Source organism: Lemur catta, chromosome 1 (assembly GCF_020740605.2).
Source record: "Lemur catta isolate mLemCat1 chromosome 1, mLemCat1.pri, whole genome shotgun sequence".
NCBI classification, from domain to species: Eukaryota; Metazoa; Chordata; class Mammalia; order Primates; family Lemuridae; genus Lemur; species Lemur catta.
In genome coordinates, this window is record NC_059128.1 from 221,142,144 (window position 1) to 221,166,276 (window position 24,133).

The 24,133-nt window shown below is 46.9% G+C and overlaps 1 protein-coding gene across 1 annotated transcript in view; it reads left to right on the forward strand.

Annotated features, from left to right (window-relative positions):
* Positions 1-24,133, forward strand: part of ITGB5 (integrin subunit beta 5) — a 106,206-nt gene that overhangs the window by 38,522 nt on the left and 43,551 nt on the right. Inside the window, exons 5-8 of the mRNA XM_045540108.1 lie at positions 1,425-1,593; positions 18,547-18,708; positions 20,152-20,247; positions 22,721-22,810. Of these exons, the coding sequence (XP_045396064.1) occupies positions 1,425-1,593; positions 18,547-18,708; positions 20,152-20,247; positions 22,721-22,810 (517 nt within the window). The remainder of the gene's footprint in view (positions 1-1,424; positions 1,594-18,546; positions 18,709-20,151; positions 20,248-22,720; positions 22,811-24,133) is intronic.

The window sequence follows — 24,133 nt, forward strand, 5'->3', positions numbered from 1 at the left end:
CACTACCTGTCCTGTGCAGAGAGAACCGTGATAATCGTGGGAGTAGGGTTGATTCTGTCCAGAGCGGGCCTGTTTTGAGGGACTCTGCCATGTTGTTGTGCCTGCGGTGGATGGAGCAGAGACTGTAGCCCTGAAGGGGATGGAATGGCCCCTCAGAAGCCAAAGCTTGCCTCTTTGCAGAGAAGGGGGGCCTGCCCAGACCTGCCCTGATGAGGCTGCTCTGTGGTGGCAGGTCAGGCAGAGTCTCCTAGCGGTTGCTAAGCCTGTTTCCCTTCCTTTGCACACAGCTTGGATTGGATCATAAAGCCTTTCCCCAGGACTCTCCGTTAGTGCTGGGTTTTCATCTTTTGTTCTGAAAGAAAGGTGTCCTAACACGGCCACAGGCCCTGCAGTCTGGCCCAGCCTGCTCCCAGCCTCCTCGTTCCCTCTCACTGCAGTCCCACTGGCCGCCTCTGTCCTCGGGCTGTCTATGTTCCTTCCTGCCACAGGACTCTTGCACATACTCTTCTTTCTGGCTGCAACACTCTTCCCTCTCTCCCTTTACCTTGTGAACCCATTTATAAAACAGTGTAAGGCCTCTCTTCCTATTTCATTAGCTGTAGGTCAAGCTGAAACTCCTAGGACTGTATAGTTGGGAGCCAACTTCCTCCAGGAATGGGGCCACTTGGGGTCTGTACAACAGACTGGAGAGGAGATCACTCAGTATTTTAGGAGAAAGGCTTGGTGTTAACCTACCGTTGACATGAGGTACTTCCTTCTTTCTAAATTTCTAAATAAAACTTTCCATTTGAAGGTGCTTAGTTTCTAAATGATTTTTACTGCATCTAGGAGAGCAACTAGTTTATCATTGCAGTATTTATAAATAAATAAAGAAGCGGAAAGACTGTTTTCATTCCTGCTCCATTTAGCATTTGTTCACATGCCAACATATTCTGGTGGTCTGTGAGTGCTTGGTATGAAGAGGCTACGTGATCCTTTGTCACACGGCAGCAGCAGAGTTGACCTGAGAAGCTGGTTTCGCAGAGTAACTCTGCTTCTGTTGCCTTCCCTGGGCACTGCTCACCTTCCTCAGCCCAGAGGAGCCTTCCCCTCCGCTCTGCCCACACCACGGGCCCCACACACCTTTCAAGGCCCACACCAGGTCTTCCCCAAACCACAGCAGGCTGCGATTATCCCTACTTGCTCTGAACCATCGTCCATACCATTCGCTCACACCTTGGTATGTGCTGTCCTGCACGCAGTTTGGGGCTTGATGTTTCGAGAGTAGGGACTATGTTATTTATCTTTGTTCTCCCTGGAGCACATAGTAGGTGCCGTGTAAGTATTTATTGGTGCCTCTGAAGGCACTCAGTGAATGCATAGAACACTTGGTTAAGATTTAGAGATAATGATGGAAAAGTGACTCTTCTCTTTTTTCTCTCTAGTTACAAGTTATTTCCAAACTGCGTCCCATCCTTTGGGTTCCGCCATCTGCTGCCTCTCACAGACAGAGTCGACAGCTTCAATGAGGAAGTTCGGAAACAGAGGGTGTCCCGGAACCGTGATGCCCCTGAGGGGGGCTTTGATGCAGTACTCCAGGCGGCTGTCTGCAAGGTAACTTTCCTTTCTGGTCCTGACCCTGCACCGGAGGTCAAGGTAGAGAGCATTAGTGTGGGTGTTGGCACTTCCTGCAGGAGGTGGCAGATTTTGAGCCACCCTAGGATGTGGCTTCTGTCCACTGTTACATCAGAGGCTGAGCTCAGTGAAACCTCAGGGAAATCCACAGCAGTGAAATCAGCCGGAGCTCAGGAATGGATTGGGCTGGTGTGTGTGTCCATATCAGGGTGTGGCTGTGTGCAGTGGGGTACTGTCTTTGCCAGAAGACAGCTGTTCTGTGTTTATACATTTGGGTTTTTTGCTTCTTTTCAGGGGAAAAAAGTAAAGGTCAAGCCATATACATAGAAGCTTGTAGAGCTTTCTGGACCAATTTTTGTAAACTTTAGAGACTGCTCTATTGGAGAACTAGTTGAGAAAGAATTGCATGACATCTTTGGTTGCATTTCTATTAATTTGTTTTTCTCTGCTTCTTTCTGATATATGAATCCAGGGGGAGGACATAGACTTAGGTCAGAAATGAACTCATGCTTTGAGGTTCAAATCTCAGCAAAATATATAAATGGAGTGTTGGTAATAACATAAAATAATTTTCTAATGTCAAGCCAGTGACAATGATAAAAAATAAAACTCACTCTTGAATTTGCTACCACAACACATACTTATAAAATTTGTGTTTATCTTTGTAGTCTTTGTGCATACATTCAGCACTTTTTCATAGTGGTCATTACGGAGTATATATAATTGGTAATGCTTTCTTGAAAATTCAGGCGGGTTTGGCAATGAAAGGGTGGTAGGAACTCTTCAGTTTGGGGAGGCCGGGGTCAGAGGGTAGAACTCATTTAGAGGCTGCATAGGGCAGCAGCTATTCACTCACTGAGTGATTTGCATTTAATTGCCCACTCACATCGTTTCTGACCTCACATAGCCTGGGTCCAATGTGTCACACACTCACTTTTCCTCTCCACTCCATCCTTGACAGGATGGGAAAAGAACCACAGTTGTCCTTCCTGAAATAAAAACGAACATGGGAGCCAGAGATGAATAAGGGGAAGGGAAAATGTAAAGAAAGCGGCACAGGCATCTGCAGTCCTCTTCTGGGTCCTGCTGTGGTTCTGCCCGTGGCTGAGTGCTCCTGGAGAGGAGGGTAGCAGTGGTTTCCCATCCAGGATGGCTGCACAGTGGCCTTTTCCCAGCTGCTGGCCAGAGCCAAAGGGGTTGATTCAGAGCTCCCTGATGGTTTTTAGCAGTCTGAGAAAGGCAGATGGAACATAGCTAGAATGTATTCAGTTCTGAGTCTTTCAAATGTTTCACAAAATACATAGTTTATGGATTTGATTCAGAAAGAAATATTCTATTTTTGATTGGCATTCAGATATTGATTGAAGGAGGTGTTGTCTTCACAGACATTCAGCCAAATTCTACTTCAGGGAACAAATAGTGCAAGGAAAACATAGGGGTCCCCCTCATCTCTCCACCTTGAGAATTTTTTTGGATTTTCTTTTTTTAGGGGAGGACATCATCATTAAGTCTTGGGGGGAAGAACCCAATTATAGGCTTAAGCAACATCCGGTTATATTCTATTTAATTAGATTAATTTGAAGAGCATTGTTGATTGCTTGAACCACAGTGGTCTTAGAGAAGCCATTCAATCCACTCTCGTGCCCACAGAACCTTCCTGTGCCGCCCCAGATGGGTGAAATGCTCTACTCTTTGAAAACTTAGTGTTTCAAGACACAAGCATTTCAGAAGTGACACTAGCAGATTTCCTAAACTCATTGCCCAAATCTAGCAAATTATTGATGAGTGGGAGGCACTTGATGAGCATGTTTCAGGTTTATGCCTGTTGAAGTTTTCTCTTATTCTCACCATGGCCTTTGCAACAGGGCATATCTGGAAAGTTAACAATGGCTTAGAATTCCGCAGCCTGTGAGCCACCAGCTTCTCTCTTCACCTTTTCTTTCCCTTTGTGCTGTCAGTTTGGGTTTAGAAACGTGCCAAACAATTTCTTTCTCATTTGAAATCACCTATTCACAATAAATGTCATCCTTCGTGGTTCACCAAAGCCTTACTTATAGTAGCAAAAAATTGGAAATAGATTATGGACTACCTTCTGATGAAAGACTATGCAACAATCATACCATGAAAAAAAATTTAATGACTTCAATAATACATAAGATAAATTAAGAGGGGGTGGAAAGCAGGTTATAAAACTGTGTGGTCAGGATGGTCCTGTTTTGTAAACAAAAAGAAAGAAATCAGTACAGAAAAGATTGGAAATGGGCCGGGCGCGGTGGCTCACGCCTGTAATCCTAGCTCTGGGAGGCCGAGGCGGGTGGATCGCTCGAGGTCAGGAGTTCGAGACCAGCCTGAGCAAGAGTGAGACCCCCGTCTCTACTAAAAATAGAAAGAAATTATCTGGCCAACTAAAAATATATATACAAAAAAATTAGCCGGGCATGGTGGCTCATGCCTGTAGTCCCAGCTACTCGGGAGGCTGAGGCAGTAGGATCGCTTAAGCCCAGGAGTCTGAGGTTGCTGTGAGCTAGGCTGATGCCACGGCACTCACTCCAGCCCGGGCAACAAAGTGAGACTCTGTCTCAAAAAAAAAAAAAAAAAGAAAAGATTGGAAATAGACCAAAATGAGGTAGCAGCAGTTGTCTCAGGTGACAGGATTATTTTTTCCTTTGGTGATTTTAATTTTATGTTCACTTACATTTTCATGAGGAATATGTATGATTTTTTTTATTATGAAACATTTTAAACATACAACAGTAGAGAGAATAGTGAATCGAAACCCACGTTCATTGCTTGTCTTTAATGATTACCATCTCGGGACCCATCTTGCTTCTTTTGCTAAAAGAAGGAAACTACCTGTTTGTGTTTAGGATTCTGTTTATGATAAGGACCCTGCTGCTATGAGTGGAAGCTTTGAGTTGCCTTTTTCCCCAGCAGGTCACATTGCTGTGAGGGGCAGTTTGACAGCACCCACAGCTGAGGGAGCCTCTGCCATCAAGGCAGGCATTTTGTCCATGCACAGTTGTGGCTGGGTTGGAAGTGGAGAATGCCACTGCCCTGAATTTCTTACCTTTACCTGTGTTTGAACCTGTTTATACTTTTTCATGGTCAGGATAATGGTTTCTCCCAGTACTGTTTTTATTGCTCTCCCAGGACTTTCTAGAAGTTGAGTCTAAAGTTGTTTATACTAAAATTGAACAGGTGAAAGTGTGACATGGGTTCAGACTGGAACTGCGGCTGCTTTCCTATTCTCTCAAAACAGGGAGTGCCCTTGGCCTAGGGAGGACACAGGGTGAGACGTTGCCAAGGAGCTCTGGGTTCCTGGTTGCCAGTTACTGCTTTGCTGTTCTTCGTGGCTTTCAGATTGAAGAAGTCACTTGCACATTTGAGGTTGGCTGGGCACATCCTGGCTGCGCAGGATTCTATGGGCTGCTTTCTCTGGCTAGTCGGAGAATACGATCTCTGCAACCCAGCACATTTTCCTGTTTGCCTCAGCTTCTAGAGCTGTGGCATTTATCCTCTGTGTCCTTTACACAGATTTTTCTGTTTCAATCCTGAGTCTCTAATTTGGCACTGTGTGTGAAAATCGTAAAGCATTTATGTCTTCTCAGGTGGATGAATAAGTCTTAAAGCAAACAGAGCAAGTTAAGATGTTGAGTAAAAACTTTTTGTATGCATTGAGTTCTGTATTCCTTTGCTGGTAAGAACATCCTAACAAGACTTTCTGCAGGAATATGAGTTCTGTGGCCCTCTAGAAACCACAATAATCACCATACTTGCTCGACCGTCATCCATGTGCCAGGTGTTTTATATACATTATCTTGATTCCTGTAAGAATCCTACAGTGTATTGGTGGTGGTTGTTCCCATTTTACAGGTGAGGAAACTGAGTATCACAGATATAAGTTACACTTAGAAAGGAGTAGAACCAGAATGTGGACCCGGCTTGTTGATTCTAAATGCCAAGCCTTTCCATTACCCAGGGACTGGGTGCTCTGGGAGGTAGCAGTGTAGAGCAAGGGGCACTGAATTTAGAGTCTTGTTCTGATTCAAGCTGCTGCCTCTTCTGCTACCAGCTGGCTCCGTGGAGGCTGGTTGACCTCTCCGCTGAGACAGATAGCCAGACAGCCAGAGCACGTGGAGGAGCCCTTTCAGGTGGCTCATCTGGGAGATGCTCATCTGGGAGATGCAGCAGGTGGGATTGCCGGGGAGGAGCTCCAGGGTGCCCTCCATCTGTGCTCCCATCCCCTTTTGCTCAAAGTTGTTAATTTTGCTTTTTTGTCTCTCCTGGTTCAGGCTTGAGCCTCAGGCCCAGTAGGGGCTGCTGCAGATACCTGTAAAGGGTGGAAAATCTTCCAGTCCCAGAGTCAGGCATGGATATAAGGGATTTTGTCTCTACACTCTCCCCATCCCTGTCCCCAGAGTTGATTTGGTTTATTGTGACTTGTTGCCTAATTTCTTTGGGACCTCAGACTTGTGTTACTTTTCCAAGTATGAGGTGAAAAACGTAGGAAATTGCCTTTCTTTCTTTGAGGAAGACAGCCCTATCTCCCCCACCAGCCTGCCCCTTCGGGCCACCTGAAAGGACTCCTCCGCGTGCTCTGTTTCCTGGCTGTCTGGGTATCTGTCTCAGCACGTGTGAGCTGCTTCTATAGCAGGTCGCACCACGGGTTTCTGGGGCTCGATCCAGCGCCAACCTGCTCGCTCTTCCTCTGCCAGAGTGTCTTTGGGAAACACCATGAAAGTATTGGGTTTCCCTGGGGGCTGTGCACACAGGTATGCAGACCCTCCATCCTGTGGGGCTGTTGTCAGGCCTGATGCAGGTTCCACTTGGCTGTCTATGTTGCAGGGGGTTGCTGTTTAATGCACACTTCTGAGTCCCTCTGCTGGTCTGGTCTCTGAGGTGACCCTATGGTTTTCTCATTCTGCCTTCTGCCCACGAGCTGTGCTTAGGGCTTCACTGCCCTGCTGACAGCTGCTGTTCTGGGATGAGAGGTGGGAACTGGCTGAGTCACAACTCAGTATTTATTGTCAACAAGGCGTGGGTGAGAGTTTGCGTTTCTTCTTACCCTCTAGCGTGAGCCAGTGGCGTGCCTGCTTCTGCCCCTGCCTTAGGTGTCTGCACACACAGCGGCTCCTTTACAGAATTATCCCGGGGAGAAGCTAGGAGGGCCATCTGGAAACTGAGGCTCTGTTTGCATACCTGATGAGAATATCAGTTTTTAATTTCAAGTCAGAGACTCCTTCTTGCTTGGAATGTCCGTTTGGGAAAAAGGGTAAGAGACAGGGATTTGCCCTTGGGCTCTGCTGGCCCTGCTCTGTCCCCAGCCTCTACCCATGGCCTCTGCATTCCAGCCACAAGGACCTTGAGTCAGTTGCTCTGACTCATGCGAGGCCCTTTGCACATGCTGTTTCCTCTGCTTGGAATACTCCTCCCTGTGTTCCTGCTTTTCTTTCTTTCTTTTCTTTTTCTTTGAGTAATAGACTTTATTTTTTTAATTAATTAATTTATTTTTTTTTGGAGACAGAGTCTGGCTCTGTTGCCCAGGCTAGAGTGAGTGCCGTGGCATCAGCCTAGCTCACAGCAACCTCAAACTCCTGGGCTTAAGCGATCCTACTGCCTCAGCCTCCCCAGTAGCTGGGACTACAGGCATGCGCTACCACACCCGGCTAATTTTTTCTATATATATTTTTAGTTGGCCAGATCATTTCTATTTTTTAGTAGAGATGGGGTCTCACTCTTGCTCAGGCTGGTCTCGAACTCCTGACCTCGAGCGATCCACCCGCCTCGGCCTCCCAGAGTGCTAGGATTACAGGTGTGAGCCACCGCGCCCGGCCTACTTTAGTTTTCAGAGCAGTCTTAGGTTCACAGCAAAAGTACAGAGAGTAGAAAGTACAGAGTTCCCACAACCTCCCCCCAACCCACCACGCACATGCAGCCTCCCACCGTCAACCTCCCACATCAGTGGGGCATGTTGTTACAGACAGCGAACCAGTGCTGGCACGGCGTTGTCACCTGCAGGCCATAGTTTGGATTAGGGGTCACTCTAGGTGTTGTACGTTCTGTGAGTTTGGACAAGTGGACAGTGACATGTGTATCATGCAGAGTAGTTACTATAGTACCATACAGAGCGTCCCTGCCCTAAGAGTCCCCTGTGCCCCACCTATTCATCCTTTTCTTCTCCCTCCACACCTGCTCTTCTTTTACTGTCTAGTCTGTGCCTATTTAAGTTTCAGACCTTAGCTTAATTGTCCGTCATGGAAGCCCTCCCTGATTGATCATCCTGACTAGGTCAGGGTGCCCTGGCTCCAGGCAGGCCCTTGGTCCCTTCTAGCCCACTTGTCATCTTACTGTCACTTGAGCCATGATTTGAATGACTGCCTCCCTTTGAGACAGTGACCTCCACGAAGGCGGGGGCTGTGTCTCCTTTCTCACCACCACACATCCCCAGCACCGGCCCACCTTGCACGTAACGCATCCTCGCTAAACATCTGGTGAACAAACAGGTGTCTTTATGCTTCTGAAGTCTGGGAATACCAGGTCCTTCTGGCCCCAAGCTTGTCCCGTCCTGGATGGGACATCCACCCTCCCACCCACCAGGCCACCTCCACGTGACTTACAGTGCCTCATATAAACCCATTACAGCAGAGCCAGAAGCACTGTTGCTTGGTAATGCTTTTCAATTGAGAAAGCATTTATTAAGTGCCGACTTTTTCTTGAGAAAACTTAAGAAAGGTGAGATAAAATCCCTGTCCTGAGGGATTTGATTTGAGCCTCCAGGTCCACTAGAAGTTTAATAAAACAACCTGTTTTTAAACATTAGATTGAACCATATGAAATTATTGATATTTAACTATTAATGATATTTGGTATTTGCCTATTGATATTTTTTCCTGCAAAAAATGAAAAATCCATATGATTCAACCTTATATGAATACATTCCAAAATTTCCTTCAATTCAGATGGGACTCCATCACAGAGCCCACGTTAGAAATGTTCTACTGGACATCGTTGGGGTTTGGGGTCAAGATAAATGTCTATGTCCTGAGTCACAGGCCAAGATTTCTTTTTCCCAAGAAAAGAAATACTACATTTTTGTCCTCATTAAGTTTAACCACAGAGCATATTTTTTTAAAAGATATTTCATTGCGAAGTATGATGGAAGCAGGAAAAACAAACTACAAATGAGAACATGTTTATTATTATAGAGTGATGGAAATATGCCTGAATGTCAGCACGATTCAGGAAGCCAATCAGAGAGACATTCCAGCATTGTTTTTCCTTATGTGCCATGTTGGAATTAAGACTCCTCTGTCCCCAAACTCAGATCACTGGCTGGCCAGGTCAGCCCCCTTCTCTTCCTCATCCTCCCTGAAACCTGTCCTCTCTCTCAGTGCTTGCCTGAAGGGTTAGCTAGGGTATGTTGTTACTGATTAATTTTGAAAGTCTGTTGCGTGCTTGCTGTGTGAACAATGCCCGGTTAGGTGCCATGACGGATGCACGGTTGAAACAGCTGCAGCTGCCGTGTCCTTGGATGTCACTTGGCTGGAGGACTGATGATGGGTGTGCACCGTCTGAGGTACAGCCAGCATGTAGACCCCAGGGAAGCTCTGGCTCCTTCACACCCAGTGGTTCAGTTGTAGCGTCCTTCTCCCTTAAGGGGTCACCCTGGCCTCTTGCTTCCCTGTGACGCTCTGATGCTAATGACGCTATTGATCACTGCTGGCTGAATGCTTTTGAGAGCCAAGCTCTGTGCCAAGCACTTAACGGGGCTTATTTCACTTACTCCTTTGAAGGTGGTTTTACTGTCTCCTCTTGAAGAGGAAACAAACCTAGAAATGTTGAATAACTTTGCAAAGGTCTTACAGCTAGAATGGCAGAGCCAAAGATAGAAACTGTGCCCACTTGCTGGTGTGGCTTAACCTTGACGTTAGAGTGTCTGCCGTCTTTTGAAGTCACACAGGAACGGAGGAGTGGGAGGGGACGCTTCTGAAGACAGCAGAGTCCTGGTCCAGGGAAGCATCACAGTCACCCAGGTGACCAGTTTGCCAGCAGTAGAAGGGGACTGGATCAATCCTGGGGGCCACAGTTGTGGGTGCCACTTGTCTCTGGAGCTAAGAGTTTCTTCTTTATCTGAAGCAGTTACAATGTGGCTCTGCCAGCCCTTGGCATTTTCCAGGGAGGCCACTAGTACTGTCCCACTGTCAGGGTGCTGATGGCGCCTGGCTCTTTGAGAGAGGGTGCTTATCTTTGCCCTTGGCTTCCCTATCTGTAAAATGGGGGCTCCGATATCTGCCTTCTTGTTCCTGGCTGACAGATGTCTCAGAGCCACCGGATCTGGTCTCTGGGCTCTCATAGGTACACTGAGGCAAGGCGCTGGTTTCTACGCCGTGGATCTTCTTCAGCAGACAGAGTGCATATGCCTGGTGACTCTTCAGTGACAACTGGGTCTGTAGGCTGTGTTGACACCTGGACTCCTTCCTTCGGACAACTACTAATTTTAATTAGACAGGTTGACCCTGAGATCAGAGAACCTGGAAATTTAAAGCTAATGTTTCTGTCCTCACTGGACCTGCTCCCTGGGATGGCATCTTTATTCTAGGACTCCCTTGTCTTGGAACACTGTTTTCCAGAGAGAGTATCGTTGTGTCCACAAAAGCAAGCCAGGTCCGCAAGCCAGCCCACGTTCAGGCAGGCAGCACCTGTGTTTTCTAAGCCAGTTGAGTGAGAGGTACTAGCTGCCTTCAGGTTCCCAGGAGTCGGCGGCCCAGGTCTTCCCCTGCACTGCCCCACGGCGGGTCCTTGCTTCTGCCTCTTCCACTTGTCACACTCTGCCATAGTCCATGTGTGTAAACAAGGTCCTGTGAAATGGATCTGGGGGCCTGCAGGCTTCACATGAGCCAATCGAAGGTTCAGCTGCCAACCCAGGCTGCGCACTCCAGGCCAATGCAGAGCCTTGCAGGCCACCGTCCCAGCCTGCTTCCTCTGTGCGGGTCACACAATGTCCAGAGAACTGTGTCTGCCTCTGGGAGCTGCGTTTAAGGCACAGCAAGAGAGCAGAGGGGGAAGTGGAGGGTGCCGGGCATGGGAACCGTGTCCTCTGAGGAGACGAACTGTGGGAGGAGGATGTTAACTGCCCTCAGTAGCATTAGAGCAGAGGGGTTAAACCCTTCTGGCTACTCCAGGGGATGTGCTAGGGTAGCCACAGGGAAGCGGGTTGGAGTCCAACGTAAGGAAGAATTTTCCAACAAGAAGAGCTGCTCAACAGTGTGGTGGGGCAGGGTGGTGGTGGGGCGCCCTGTACCCACATGTGAGTACCAGAGAGAAGTACTCCCTGCACTGGATGGGAGGTTGGACAAGAACCTCTGGGGCTCCTTCCAAACTTCAGGTACTACGTATCTCCTATAAGTCTGTTTTCTACCTGCATCTGTGTGTGGCCACTAGGACCATGAACTCTACCTCACGTGCTCATTTTGTTTGCCAAGCACTGCTTTCCTCGAGCTGGTGTCTGGAAAATCTCTCCCTGGCTCTTGTTGGTGTTGGCTTTTCATGTGGGTAAGAGTCCAGGTGGGGTGGGGAAGCTGTTCACGGGGACCCTGGGACAGGCTGTGGAGGTGGGGAGGGGAAGGTTGGAAGCCTGTCCTTGGTCTTTGGAGTGACTGTCCTCCCTCATTAGACCTTGCAGCCTCTGAGCGAGACTCTTCCCAACTCCCCCATTCCCGGAACCAAATTGCACTACAGGCTGGAAGCCTGTGTCCTAAACTAGTGAAAACAAGCCCTCTAGCCCCTAACCATTTGTTCTTTGTCCCCCAGTCCTAAGCCCTCTGGGGCCAGCCAGGCTGTCTTCACTCTTGTGAGGAGTCATTTTTTTATTTATTTTCTCAAAGACTGGGAAGGGCTGGTCTTCCATCCATTGCTGCTTCTCCTTTTTATGGAGAACTGAGAGTGAGGCCAGATTATAAGGAATTGAGGGGAGGAAATTGAGGCAGTAAGTCTGCTAGTCTAGCAAAAGAGAGAGATGAGTGATGAGAGTTTGGTGGAGTAGCCAGGTCAAGAGAAGGGTCATTATAAGTGGGCCGTGAGAATATTTTTAGGCACATGGGAAGGAACCAGAGGAGAGAGTGGGATTTTCAGGCCTCTGTTTCCTCAGGGAGGGGGGAACCCTCCCTCCATTGGGGCAGTGAGATCAGGGAGAGGCCAGGAGGACACGCCAGTTTGTTTAGGATGGAGAGGAGGGTGCAGGCTGAAAGTCGTCCCAGGGCTGTGTCACCAGACTCCCTGAGATCCTGGGAATAGATGAGGAGGGCAGTCCTCTTGCCTACCTCTCTGGGTGCCTGCATGCGTGTGGACCTGCATTTGAAACAGACTTTGTGGTGAATTTGATACAGATTTGACGAGTGAACATAGAACAGTTAAGGGAATCTCAGTCCTGGCCAGACACTGGGCTTCTTGCTTCTGAATCCAGTGCGTTCCCGCCCCGCCCACCCCTGCCGTCTTCGTCTGAGGCCTGACCGCTGTCCAGTGTAATGAAACTGGTTTTGTTTGCATTTTAGTTTTACTCAGAGACATGGAGAAAAGTTTAACTGAATAAATAGGTCTTTTACAAATCACTTTCTTAAAAAGAGGATACATTCAACATATACAAATTTAGAAAGTACAGATAAGCGATAAATATCAACCATAACGCTACAGTCCAGAGATAATTGTGTCCTTCTGAATTATAGACATAGGTAAGACATTTTCAGCTCCATGGAAGTACTGCTGGAATGGCTATCAGTTACTGGCTGTTGACTGTATACCGCGTACCGGGCTGGGTGCTCCATCTGTATCATTTTATTTAATTTTATCAACACTATTATTATCTTCTTATAGGTGAGGTAGCTGAGATAGGAAAAGAATAACTGCCCAGGGTCACAAAGACAAGATGAGGTAGATGTGGGTCGAGCCCAGATTTGCCAGACACTGAACCCCGTGTACATGAATTCTCATTAAAGTATAATTGATGTATAAGAACTACATATATCAAAAGTGTACATTTAGACCAGTTTTGTCATATATGTGTATATACCCCTCTGGAACCATCCCACAATCAAGATAGTGAACATATCCCTTCACCCCCAAAGAGTATTAGTGCCCCTTTGTCTTTCTCCCTCCTCCCCTTCTTCCCCCCTTCCCCCAGAATTTCCTTCGTGTCACTACACTTAAACTGTATTTGCTAAAATGTTATATATAGTATACACTCTTGTGTCTGGCTTATTTGTGTGGCTTATGCTGCTTATAGCTATACAACAGTTGACCATTCACCTGTGGATGGACATTTGGGTTGTTGCTAGTTTTTGCCTGTTATGAGGGAGCTGACATAAATGTTCATGTTCATGTCTTCCTATGGATGTATGCTTTCATTTCTAGGTCAGTATCTAGAAGCAGAATGGCTGGGTCATATGGTAGGTGTTTAACTTTTTAAGAATCTTCCGAACTGTTTTCCAAAGTACATATATCGTTTTACATTTCTACCAGCATGGTATGAGGGTTCCAGTTCCTACACATCTTCATCAACCTTTGGTATGATCAGTGTGTTTTTATTTTTAGCCAATTTAATAGGCTGTAGTAGAATCTCATTGTGGTTTTGAATTAATACAAGGCTTTTGCATTGCTATGCAATAACTCATATTCTCTGTAACAATTGTGTAGCCTCACACATCAAGTGGTAAAAGGAGAAGAGATGTAAAAATTATTACCGGTCCTAGAATATTATAGATTGATTCCCTTTATAGTCCCTTTTATGTGGTAAATACTTTAATATATTCTGTCTAAACCTAGCACCAGCCCTGCAATGCAGGCTTATCTCCAATTTACAAATGAAGTTGAGGCCCAGGAAGGTGAAGTGGCTGACTCAGGGTTTCATAGTTAGAGCAAAGCAAGGATTTGAACTTAGACTCCTCTATTCCAAAGCTCACAGACTCTGGCCCTCATGCCATATTCAATTTATAGTTCAGTGTTTTGTTTTGTTTTTTAAAAAAATCCATTTTCCCACTATTGCTTCTTACCCCAAACATGGAATACAGAGCTTAAACCTTGCAAACAGATAGGTCTGCCAGCCAAGCAGGCAGTAAGAGAAATTATTTTTAATGCAAATACTCCATGAAGTCACTACTCACAGAACCTCCAAGCCTGAAAGGCTGGGTGAGTGAATAAGCATGTCTGACTCCTTTGCTGCAGGCCAACCTCTGGGCCAAATTTGTTAACACCACTTACATAGCAAGAGCCCACTTCCGAGAAAACAGAATTGTTATTTTTATGCTGTACCACTCCTCACTTGTGGAGTGATTTCCATTTCAGATGCAACCTTTCGTTTGACAAACATTGGTTAATATTTTGGATCTGGCAGTCACCAATTGAGAGCCTACCATGAACCAGGCACTTTATGAATTATTAAATATCTCATTTATTACAGGTGTAGCCTCCTCTCCCTATATGATTGTGGGCAAAAGTCCGGTCATCTGAACCTGGCTTCCCTGGCCCTTGCTAGTTGAGCAGGCTGGTGACTTCGTCTCCCTGAACACCAGTGTCCTTGCCTGTAAGATGGCAAGGTCGTACTTCACAAGGGTTGCAGTGAAGATTCAGCGGAATAATGGACGTGCTCAATATGTGTTAAGGATTATTATTCCTGTTTTACTGAGAAGAAAAAAGCTTTTGAGGTATTGAATAATTTGGGCAATTAGGGGCAGCAGCAAGATCCAAATGCCCATCGTAAGGCACCCGAGTTCCATGTTGTTCTGTCTGGGTACCCACCCCGCTTTGGGTCCCCACAAGACCCTAAAGAAGCTGGTATTGAGGAAATGGATAGAGCCACATTCAGAGCCCAGGCTTGCAAAAGTCACACCTGCTATGAAAGATAGTTTGGAAAATAATGTGAAAGAGGAAAAAAGATTACCCATAAATAACCCCAACCCCAACCACATTATATGGTATATTTTGTTCTCTTAATAGAGTTATAGTTATGTTTGTTTCTTACATAGTTTGTAATCACTCTACAAATATAGTGCTATATTCTTTGTTTTCACTTTGTATTATACATGTTCACACATAATTTCCAATGGCTGTAGAGGAGATATCTCAGTTTACTTACCTTTTCCCACATAATAGGATATTCATGTCTTTTCCTTCTTCTCACTATTAACAAAAATACTGTTGTGCATATTTCAGAATACTTCTTGTGGATAGGCCGTAAAGTAGAATCACTGAGTCAAAGATATATATACTTATTAAAGGATTTTTTAAAGTCAGGTTTATCGAGGGATAATTTATATAGAGTAAAATTTACCCTTTTTAGATGAAAAAGTCTTATAGCCACTCCCACAGTTACGTTATAGATTATTTCCATCACCCCAGGGAGTTTTCTAATGTGCCTTACTTGTTGATCTTTTCCTGAATACCTTATGAATGGAATTAGACAGTAAGTTGCCCTTTGAGTCAGGTTTACTTAGTACTTTTGAGATTCATCCCTGTTGTTGTGTGTATCAGTAATCTGTTCCTTTTTATTGCGGAGTAGCATTTCATTGTATGGATATACTGCAATGTGTCTGTCTGTTCACTACCTGATGGACATTTGGATTGTTTCTAATTGTGAATAAAGTTGCTATAAATATTTGCATAGAGGTTTTTATATGAGCATAAATTTTCATTTCTCATGGGTAAATTCCAACGAGTAGGACAGCTGTATTGATAGTAAGTGTATATTTAACTTCGTAAGAATCTGCCAAACTGTTTTCCAAAGTTGCTGAAACGTTTTGTATTCTCACCAGCAACTGTGAAAGTCCCAGTTGTGCTATGTCCTTATCCGCTCTTGGTGTTATCAGGGATTGTTTGCTTCCCATCCAGATAGCTGTCTAATGGCTATCTTGTTGTGCTTTTCATTTGTGTTTCCTTAATAACTAATGATGTTGAGGATCCTTTCATGTGTTTATTTCCATTCATATATCTTTTCTGGTGAATTGTCTGTTTAAATCTTTTGACCACTTTTTTTTTTTTTTGAGACAGTGTTTCGCTCTGTCGCCCAGGGTGGAGTGCAATGGGGCCGTTATAGTTCACTGTGGCCTGCAACTCCTGGGCTCAAGTGATCCTCCTGCCTCAGCCTCTCGAGTAGCTGGGACTACAGGCATGGGCCACCATGCCAGACTGATTTTTAAAACTTTTTTGTATAGATGAGGCCTTGCTATGTTGCCCGGGCTGGTCTCGAACTCCTGACCTCAAACGATCCTCCCACCTTAGCCTCCCAAAGTGCTGGGATTATAGGTGTGAGCCCCCACCCCTGGCCATTTTGACCACACTTTTCATTCAGTTTGGTTTTTTATATTATTGATCTATGAGAGGTCTTTATATATTCTTTATTATATATTTTTTTGCAAATATTTTCTCCCAGTCTGTGCCTTGTCATTTCATTTTCTTAACAGTATCTTTCAAAGAACAGAAGTTTCGTTTTGAAGAAGTCCAATTCATCAATTTTTTATCCTATGAATCATCTAAGAAATCTTTGCCTATACCAAAATCACAAAGGTTTTCTCCTATGTTTCCTTCAGAAGTTTTATAGCCTTACGTGTACTCTTAGATCCGCTTTGAGTTAATCTTTGTATACAGTGAGAGGTACAGTTTGGGTTGAACTTCATTTTTTTGCATATGGATAAACAGTTGCTTTGGTATCCTGTGCTGAATTGACTATATTTGTGTGGGTCTATTTCTGGTCTCTCTGACCTGTTCCACTGATCTGTGCGTCTGACCTTTTGTCAGTACCACACTGTCTTGTTACTGTAGCTTTGTAAGAAGTCTTGACCTTCGATAATAAGTCTTCCAACTTTGTTCTTCTTTTTCAAAATTGTTTGGCTAGTCTTCATTGTTTACAATTCCATGGGAATTTTAGAATGAGTTTGTCATTTTCTCAAAAAGACCTTCCGAGTTTTTAATTGTGATTGTGTCAAATGTATAAATCAATTTGTGGAGAAATGATATCTCAACACCACTGACTCTTCTAATTATAAAAATTATATCTCTGCCCATTTATTTATGTCTCTGATTTTCCTTAAGATTCTTTTTTTTTTTTTTTTTTTTTTTTTGAGACAAAGTCTCACTTTGTTGCCGGGGCTAGAGTGAGTGCAGTGGCGTCAGCCTAGCTCACAGCAACCTCAAACTCCTGGGCTTAAACAATCCTCCTGCCTCAGCCTCCCGAGTAGCTGGGACTACAGGCATGCGCCACCATGCCCAGCTAATTTTATCTATATATATTTTTAGCTGTCCATATAATTTCTTTCTGTTTTTAGTAGAGACGAGGTCTCGCTCTTGCTCAGGCTGGTCTTGAACTCCTGAACTCAAACAATCCACCCGCCTCGACCTCCCAGAGTGCTAGGATTACAGGCGTGAGCCACCATGCCTGGCCAAGATTCTTAATACAGTTTGTCAAATTAAAGGTTGGTCTTCTATTTCTTGCCAGGGTGTTTAGCAATTGGCTATAGCCTTGTGGATAGCAGAGCCACACTTTTTCCTGCAAAAACCCTGCTGGTTTACACTCTCTCTTGACTGTGCTTTATCTCCCAAGCGTCGGGCCCCCTCTTTTCCACATTCCATGGCTTAAAATGCATTGCTGTAGCTATTTTAGAGTCTTAAACTCTTTATCAAAATATAATATACATACAGAAAACTACGCATAAGAGAGTATATCTCAATAAATGTTCATAGAGCAAAAATACCAGCTCAAGAAACTACCACACCCTGGAAGCCTCTTTGTGACCTCTCCCAGTTCTGCCAGAAAGAGGAAACACTATCCTGCCTCCTACAACATAAAGTTTTGCCATGGCTTAGCCTTTCATTGCCTGAAGGGACCTTCTAGGTTTCTTACTCCAAGTCCCTAAGCTGTGCCCCACTTCCTTGTGTGCTCCTTTCCCATCCGCTGTTGCTAGTGCCTGGAATGGCCACCCCCTCTCTGCCTTCTCCTTATTTCTAATTCCAGCTTCCTCAAAGTGTCCTTATCCCTCCAGCTCAGCTTGAGTGCTATCTGTGCTGGGAAGCCGTTCCCTCCTCCTCCTCTCCCTGGCTTCCGCTGACATTGCATTTCCTAACCCGTATCATGGTGTATTGAAGTTGCTGTTTCCGTGTGATTGCAAGCTCTTTAAGGTCTGGAACAAGCTTTTCTGTGGCCCCAGGGCCGTCTATGGGGCCTGGCATGCAGTCGGAGATCAGTACTTGTACGGTGGGTGAATGTTGAGTGTCTAGGAAACTGATCCCCAAAAGGTTAATGTCTTTGCTCACAATAATGTCAGTCCTCACTGGCTGCTTTTCAAACCCCCTTTCCCCTTCATGTTGCTCTGACTTCTTGAGCTTTATTTTTTTATTTGCATGCTGCTAGAATAGATGGCAGGTTCTACCAAACCCTCAAAACACGGACTTGGTCATTTGAGTGCTCTGAGTGACTCATGTCTTATGGGGGGACTGATGTGTTCACTTAACCATCATCTTAGACAAGCACAGCCAACCAGAGTGTGTGATGGGGAGGTTGCAGGTGTTAAAGGTTGTTCTGGGGAAGGTGTTGGGTTAGGTTAAAAGGGGAAGCGCCCAAGAGAAGCAGCCCTCAGGTATAACTGAAAGGAGCAGGGACGAGTGTGATGGGCTAGAGAGAGGGGGTTCCAGGCACCTGGGCCTGTGTGGGCAAAGGCTTGGAGATTTGTCTCTGTGCATCTAGGGCTTCCCAGTTCCAGGCTGTGTCTCTTCCAAGCCTCTATGGAATCCCTCCCCAGTGGTTTTATGAGTGTGCCCCAGGTATGCATGGCCAGGGGGGAATGCCTCTTATTTAGACCTCGGCCCGGGAGATGGGCCAGTGCCTTGTCTGATGCCCCAGAGCAGGCTTGGGCAGGACGACTTTGTACCCACCCACCTTCTGTCCTGCAGGAGAAGATCGGCTGGCGAAAGGATGCATTGCACTTGCTGGTGTTCACGACGGACGACGTGCCCCACATTGCGCTGGATGGAAAATTGGGGGGCCTGGTGCAGCCCCATGATGGCCAGTGCCACCTGAACGAGGCCAACGAGTACACTGCGTCCAACCAGATGGTGAGGGCCAGGGACTGGGCTCCCCAGCACCCCTCCTGTGACCCTGCCAAGGTCCAAGTGCTCACCTGGCCCTGAAACCTTCCTGTGGCCCTCAGTGCTGGCCGGCTTTCTGATGCATCCCAGGGATTGGGTTTCATTATTCCCTCTTCTCTCTCCAGCTGAATGTCCAGAACTCCTCATTCACTGAGAACATTTCTCAGGGCTTTCTGAGCCCGGTTCATCTTTCTGCCATTGTGCACCTAAATGGGGACTGCTTAGTTGGGGGAAGAGCTGACCCAGGGGAAAAAGGGAAGCTCTCATAGGGGAGAGGGGATCCTAAAGTGGGGTGGGGACTGTGTTCTTGCAGTAGTCACAACTGAGACAGACGTCATAGGACAAGACTTGCTGACTTCTAGAAATGGGCTCCCTGAGGTGGTGAGTTCCCCGTCAGTGTCAGGAGTGGGCAGAGGTGTCCTGCATGGAATGGGAGGCACCAGGAACCTTCCACTCCCAATAGTCTATGACCACAACTATGTAATTTAAAAGAATTTATGCAAAATTTCAAACATGTATAAAAATAGACCAGTAAGAACGAACCCCTAAATACCCATCACTCAGACCCAGCAATTATCAGGATCTTGCCATACTTACCATGCGATATTTTTCTCAGAAAATCTACATCCTTGTCTTTTTCAAATCCATTCTGCTTTCTGGCTGGAGAGGAATTCTTCTCAATTTTCTTTCCTAGACAAGCCCATCTTGTCCGGTTTGAAGAGATGATTAGTGCCGAAGCCTTCCAATATTATCCAGGAATAATGGAGTCTGGAGAAAAGACTCTAACTGTAGAAACTCACCTGTCCCCATTATCAACCCTTATAATCTTTAAGGACACTGTGAAGCTGCCCCTCAGCCCCCTCCCTGCCTACCCTCTCTGCACTCCCCACCTATGGCCCGACTTCTCATCCCGGGGTTGGCAGCCTCTCTGCCCATTCCAAGCCAGGAGCAGGACTGAGCAGGCCTGTGGGCCATGTTGACAGGCCTAACTCCTGGCCACAGGAAAGTGAAATACGGCAAGGAGGTAGGGAGGAGAAGTCTTAGGTAACAAGTGCTGATGGTAGATGGTAGGAGGTGGTAGCTGTTCTTTACAAGGCCTCCCTACTCGTCCCATCCCTGCTGGAAGGATGGGGACAGGCCAGGCATGGAAGGCCTCCCCTCATCACTCCACCCTGGGGTGGGAGGAGTGGGGGAGGGAATCTAGTTTGGTGAGTACCAGAGGGTCCTTTCCATGAGGGTCTGCCCAGTTCCTCAGGGGCTGCCAATGGGGCCTGGTTATAAAGGGGCTTATGGAGCCTAGGAAAGTACTTTCCATGGCAAGTGCCGAGCTGCTGAGTGAGTGTTAGAGCCAAGTGCTAGGCTGTCCGCCCGTTAGAAATGTTATAGCCTTGACTTTTGCCTTGGCCCTAGGACTATCCATCCCTTGCCTTGCTTGGAGAGAAATTGGCAGAGAACAACATCAACCTCATCTTTGCAGTGACAAAAAACCATTATATGCTCTACAAGGTATGCCAGGAGGGAGGGAAGCTGTGGCCTGATTCTGGGGCCGTGCTGACCCTAAGGTGAATGGGGGATTAGAACGTGGGGTGGGGTGAGGGGGGGCGGTGAGGAGTGTTTACAGACCGCTGTACGTGGGGGAGACTCAAAGGAGGGGTGGGCTCGAGCCCTGTCTTGATCTAGTGGAAATAATAGTATTAAGAAATCCATTAAGCATTCACACAGCAGTGAATACCTTTATAAGGAATTTAAACAGAGTGTCTAATTTGACCCTGAAAAATACCTTGAAAATAGTATGAATTCCCATTTTTCAGATGATGAAATGGAACCACAGAGAGGCCCACTCTAATAGGGAAGGAAAATATAAAATGAAAATATGCAAGGCCGGGCGCGGTGGCTCACGCCTGTAATCCTAGCCCTCTGGGAGGCCGAGGCGGGTGGATCGCTCGAGGTCAGGAGTTCGAGACCAGCCTGAGCAAGAGCGAGACCCCCGTCTCTACTAAAAATAGAAAGAAATTATCTGGCCAACTAAAAATATATACAGAAAAAAAAAATTAGCCGGGCGTGGTGGTGCATGCCTGTAGTCCCAGCTACTCGGGAGGCTGAGGCAGTAGGATCACTTAAGCCCAGGAGTTTGAGGTTGCTGTGAGCTAGGCTGACACCACGGCACTCACTCTAGCCAAGGCAACAAAGTGACACTCTGTCTCAAAAAAAAAAAAAAAAAAAATGAAAATATGCAGAAGGAAAAATAAGGCATCTAGCAGGCTACACTGCTAATAGCAGCGTTCCAGAGTTTTATGCCTCAGCCTGCAGAGTGTGGGAGGCCATGGGCTAGTCCGAGGCAGGAATTCCCAGAGAGACAATCAATGTCCTGAGCGAATAGAGCAGTCTGGGTATGAGTCTCTTCCACCTGAAGAGACTTTTCCTGGGTCATCCCATGAACCATCATTATATTGTGGCAAGTTTGTACCTACTGGTATGAGGTGTTTCATGGAGAATTTCATCTAGTGTGCACTTGAGGTTTTATCTGGTGATACCAGGTAACCTTTTTTTTTTTTTTTAAGAGGGTCTCACTCTGTCACCCAGGCTGGAGTACAGTGGCATGATCATAGCTCACTGCAGCCTCAAACTCCTGGGCTCAAGGAGTCCCCCTGCCTCTGCCTCCTTTTTTTTTTTTTTTAATTTTTTGTAGAGACAGAGTCTCACTATGTTGTCCAGGCTGGTCTCAAATTCCTGGCCTCAAGTGATCCTCCTACCTTGGCCTCCCAAAGTACTGGGGTTACAAGTATCAGCTGTCACACCTTGCCTCATGGGCCATCATTATAAACTCTCCTCCCGAACATGCTTTCTCACAACACAGATGAGTCACATTTTGAGCTAGAAATCTCTGAGTGCTTCTATAAGCTAAGAGTAAAGCCTGGCTCGGCTCTGACATCCTTTCAACTGAGAGCTTGTGAGAACTTAATCTGGAGTCCCTCTCCGCCCCCCACCCCTAAGCAGCCAGCCCTGGTCCCCTCTCCTTGCCCTTAAATACCCACAAAACAACCTCTGTCTGTTTGTGTTTTTCTATTGCTCCTGCCTGAGTTTATCACTGATAAGATACCACTTATATCCTCTTGAGTTTTGTATCTTCCGTTAGTCTGAGTCAGTTTCAGGAGATGAAAACAAGGGAAGAGGATTGTTTTTCTCTTTTTGTTTAGGGGACGATAGCAAAATAAACCCCATGTATTTACAAATAACATGTTTAGAGGGATCAACTGCACAGACTGTGCTGGGCTTCCAGATGTTGCAAGAGGGGAGAAAGCCACCTTGGCTTAAGCCATTCTTCCTCAGACCCAATACGCCTTGCTCAGGGGAGGCCCTTCCAGTGCACCGCAGGCTGAGGGCAGTGCTGCTCCAGCCACTGTTACAAGTGGCACACTTGGGTTAGTGCAGGTGAAGGGGGAAGGCAAGTACAGCAAGGCTGCCCCTTTGCACAGGCTCACTGAGGTATCTAGAGGTCCTGGGTGGGGGGGGGACAGTACATTCATATTAGGTTCCCTTTTAAAACAGAGGCCGAATCTGAGACCCTTGGAAAAGTTACCCTTTTCCCTCCTGCTGAGCAGATGGGGTGCATTGTTGAGGCTGAACCGGGCATGCCTACATAGACCAGGGAGAGAGGGCAGGAAAATCACCCCAGAGGATATGCTGTCAGAGAGTTGGTCATGACACACCAGAGCGGAGAGGTCTCAAGACGCACTTTGGATAGAGACCTTGTCAGCCCTTTCCAGTCAGGTCTGTGGGATGGGTAGTCCCCAGCCTACTGCAGCTGGTCCCCTGGGCCAGTTCTTGCCTTTCCCAGGGGCGTCTTCTTCAATTCATGGTGCCAGAGAGTGGCAGAGTTTGGTGCTGGAGCCTTTCCTGTTCCAGCTCAGTAGAGCAGTGTTCACTCTGGTGGTGTAGAAGGGCAAAATGAACTTATTTCTTTTCTTTTCTTTTTAAGAATTTTACAGCCCTGATACCGGGAACGACTGTGGAGATTTTACATGGAGACTCCAAAAATGTTATTCAGCTGATTGTCAATGCGTACAATGTAAGTCACCTGCTTCTTCCTCCACCACCACCTCCATTTCTCCCGCTGCCACTGAGGCCTGGAGCTGGTGTGGGCTCAGGTGACAGCACGCTGTGCTGCTGTGCTGGGCCCTGCTCCCCTGGCCCTCTGGGTTTGACATCCTCCTCCTTCACTCAGGGTCAGGGTGGAGAAGGTCATCCTGCCTGATGCGCCTCCCCTCACCTCTGCGATCTCCACCCTCATCATCGGCTGATCTCAGTGAGCCAACACACGGCTCATTCGGTCTCAGGCAGGCTTGGGTTCTGATACCGCTCGTGGATGGGTAGTGGTGTTCCCCACCATGCAGTTGCCCGGGCTGAGCCTGCCCTGCATTCCCTGGGTAAGGGCGCAGAGTGCCGCCAGCCTCAGGTGCACATGGTGAGAAGTGAGAAGCGTGCACGCTGACCTCTCCTCCCAGGGGCGGGACAGTGGGAGTTCCTCAAGCTCAGGGAGCTCAGCCCAGAGCTTCGGACTAGCCTGGGAGAGAAGAATCCAAGGAGAATCAGCAATCAGTGTTTTGTCTACGTACCTGGGGTCTGGTTGTGATTGGGTCCTTTCAGAGGGACCCCAAGTGCACCTGTTAAATTCTGTGCTGTTGTAGCTCATCACGTAACTTGGCCCTAACATAGCAAGCGCAAGTACCTGTAGACATGGGTTAGGAGTAACCACCACATCCCAAGCCACGGAATCACTTCCCAGACCTTTCTCCTTCCTACTCTCCTTTCCCTCAATTCCTAACACCCAAAAAGTGCCTGATTCAGGAAGACGGCACACACGACCTCCGTGGTGGGAAGAGTGTGCCCTCAGTGGTCCCTTCTCTCCTCGGCCCCCTATGGTGTCGCTTCCAGTGCCTGCCCACCCCACAGGGGTCAGGTCATTTCCAGATTGGCGTTCAGGCTACATCTTCCTGTAAAAACAAAGTTATACATAGACTAAGTATGGTGTAAGTAACATTAGTCCTAAACTTACATAGAATGGATTTTGTGGGCCCACCTGGGAACCTGACCAACCAACATGACATCATATCTGTGAGAAAAAATCACCTTGCTTTCCCAGCAGTGACCGATTTGCAAGTGAGCACTTGGAACCCTGCCTTTTCCAGTGTTGACTTTGTCCCCATGTGGATGTGGCCCTGTTTTGAGTTATAAAGCACTGCTCGGCGAGACTCGGCCACTAGGTAATGATGTCCCCATCACTGGGAGAACCCTGGAGCTTGGGGCGTGGCCAGCCCTGCACGTAGCGTCCCAGAGCCTCAGCGTCCTGAAGGCGGCATGTCACGCAGCAGCGAGGACTTGGGGCTGGTTT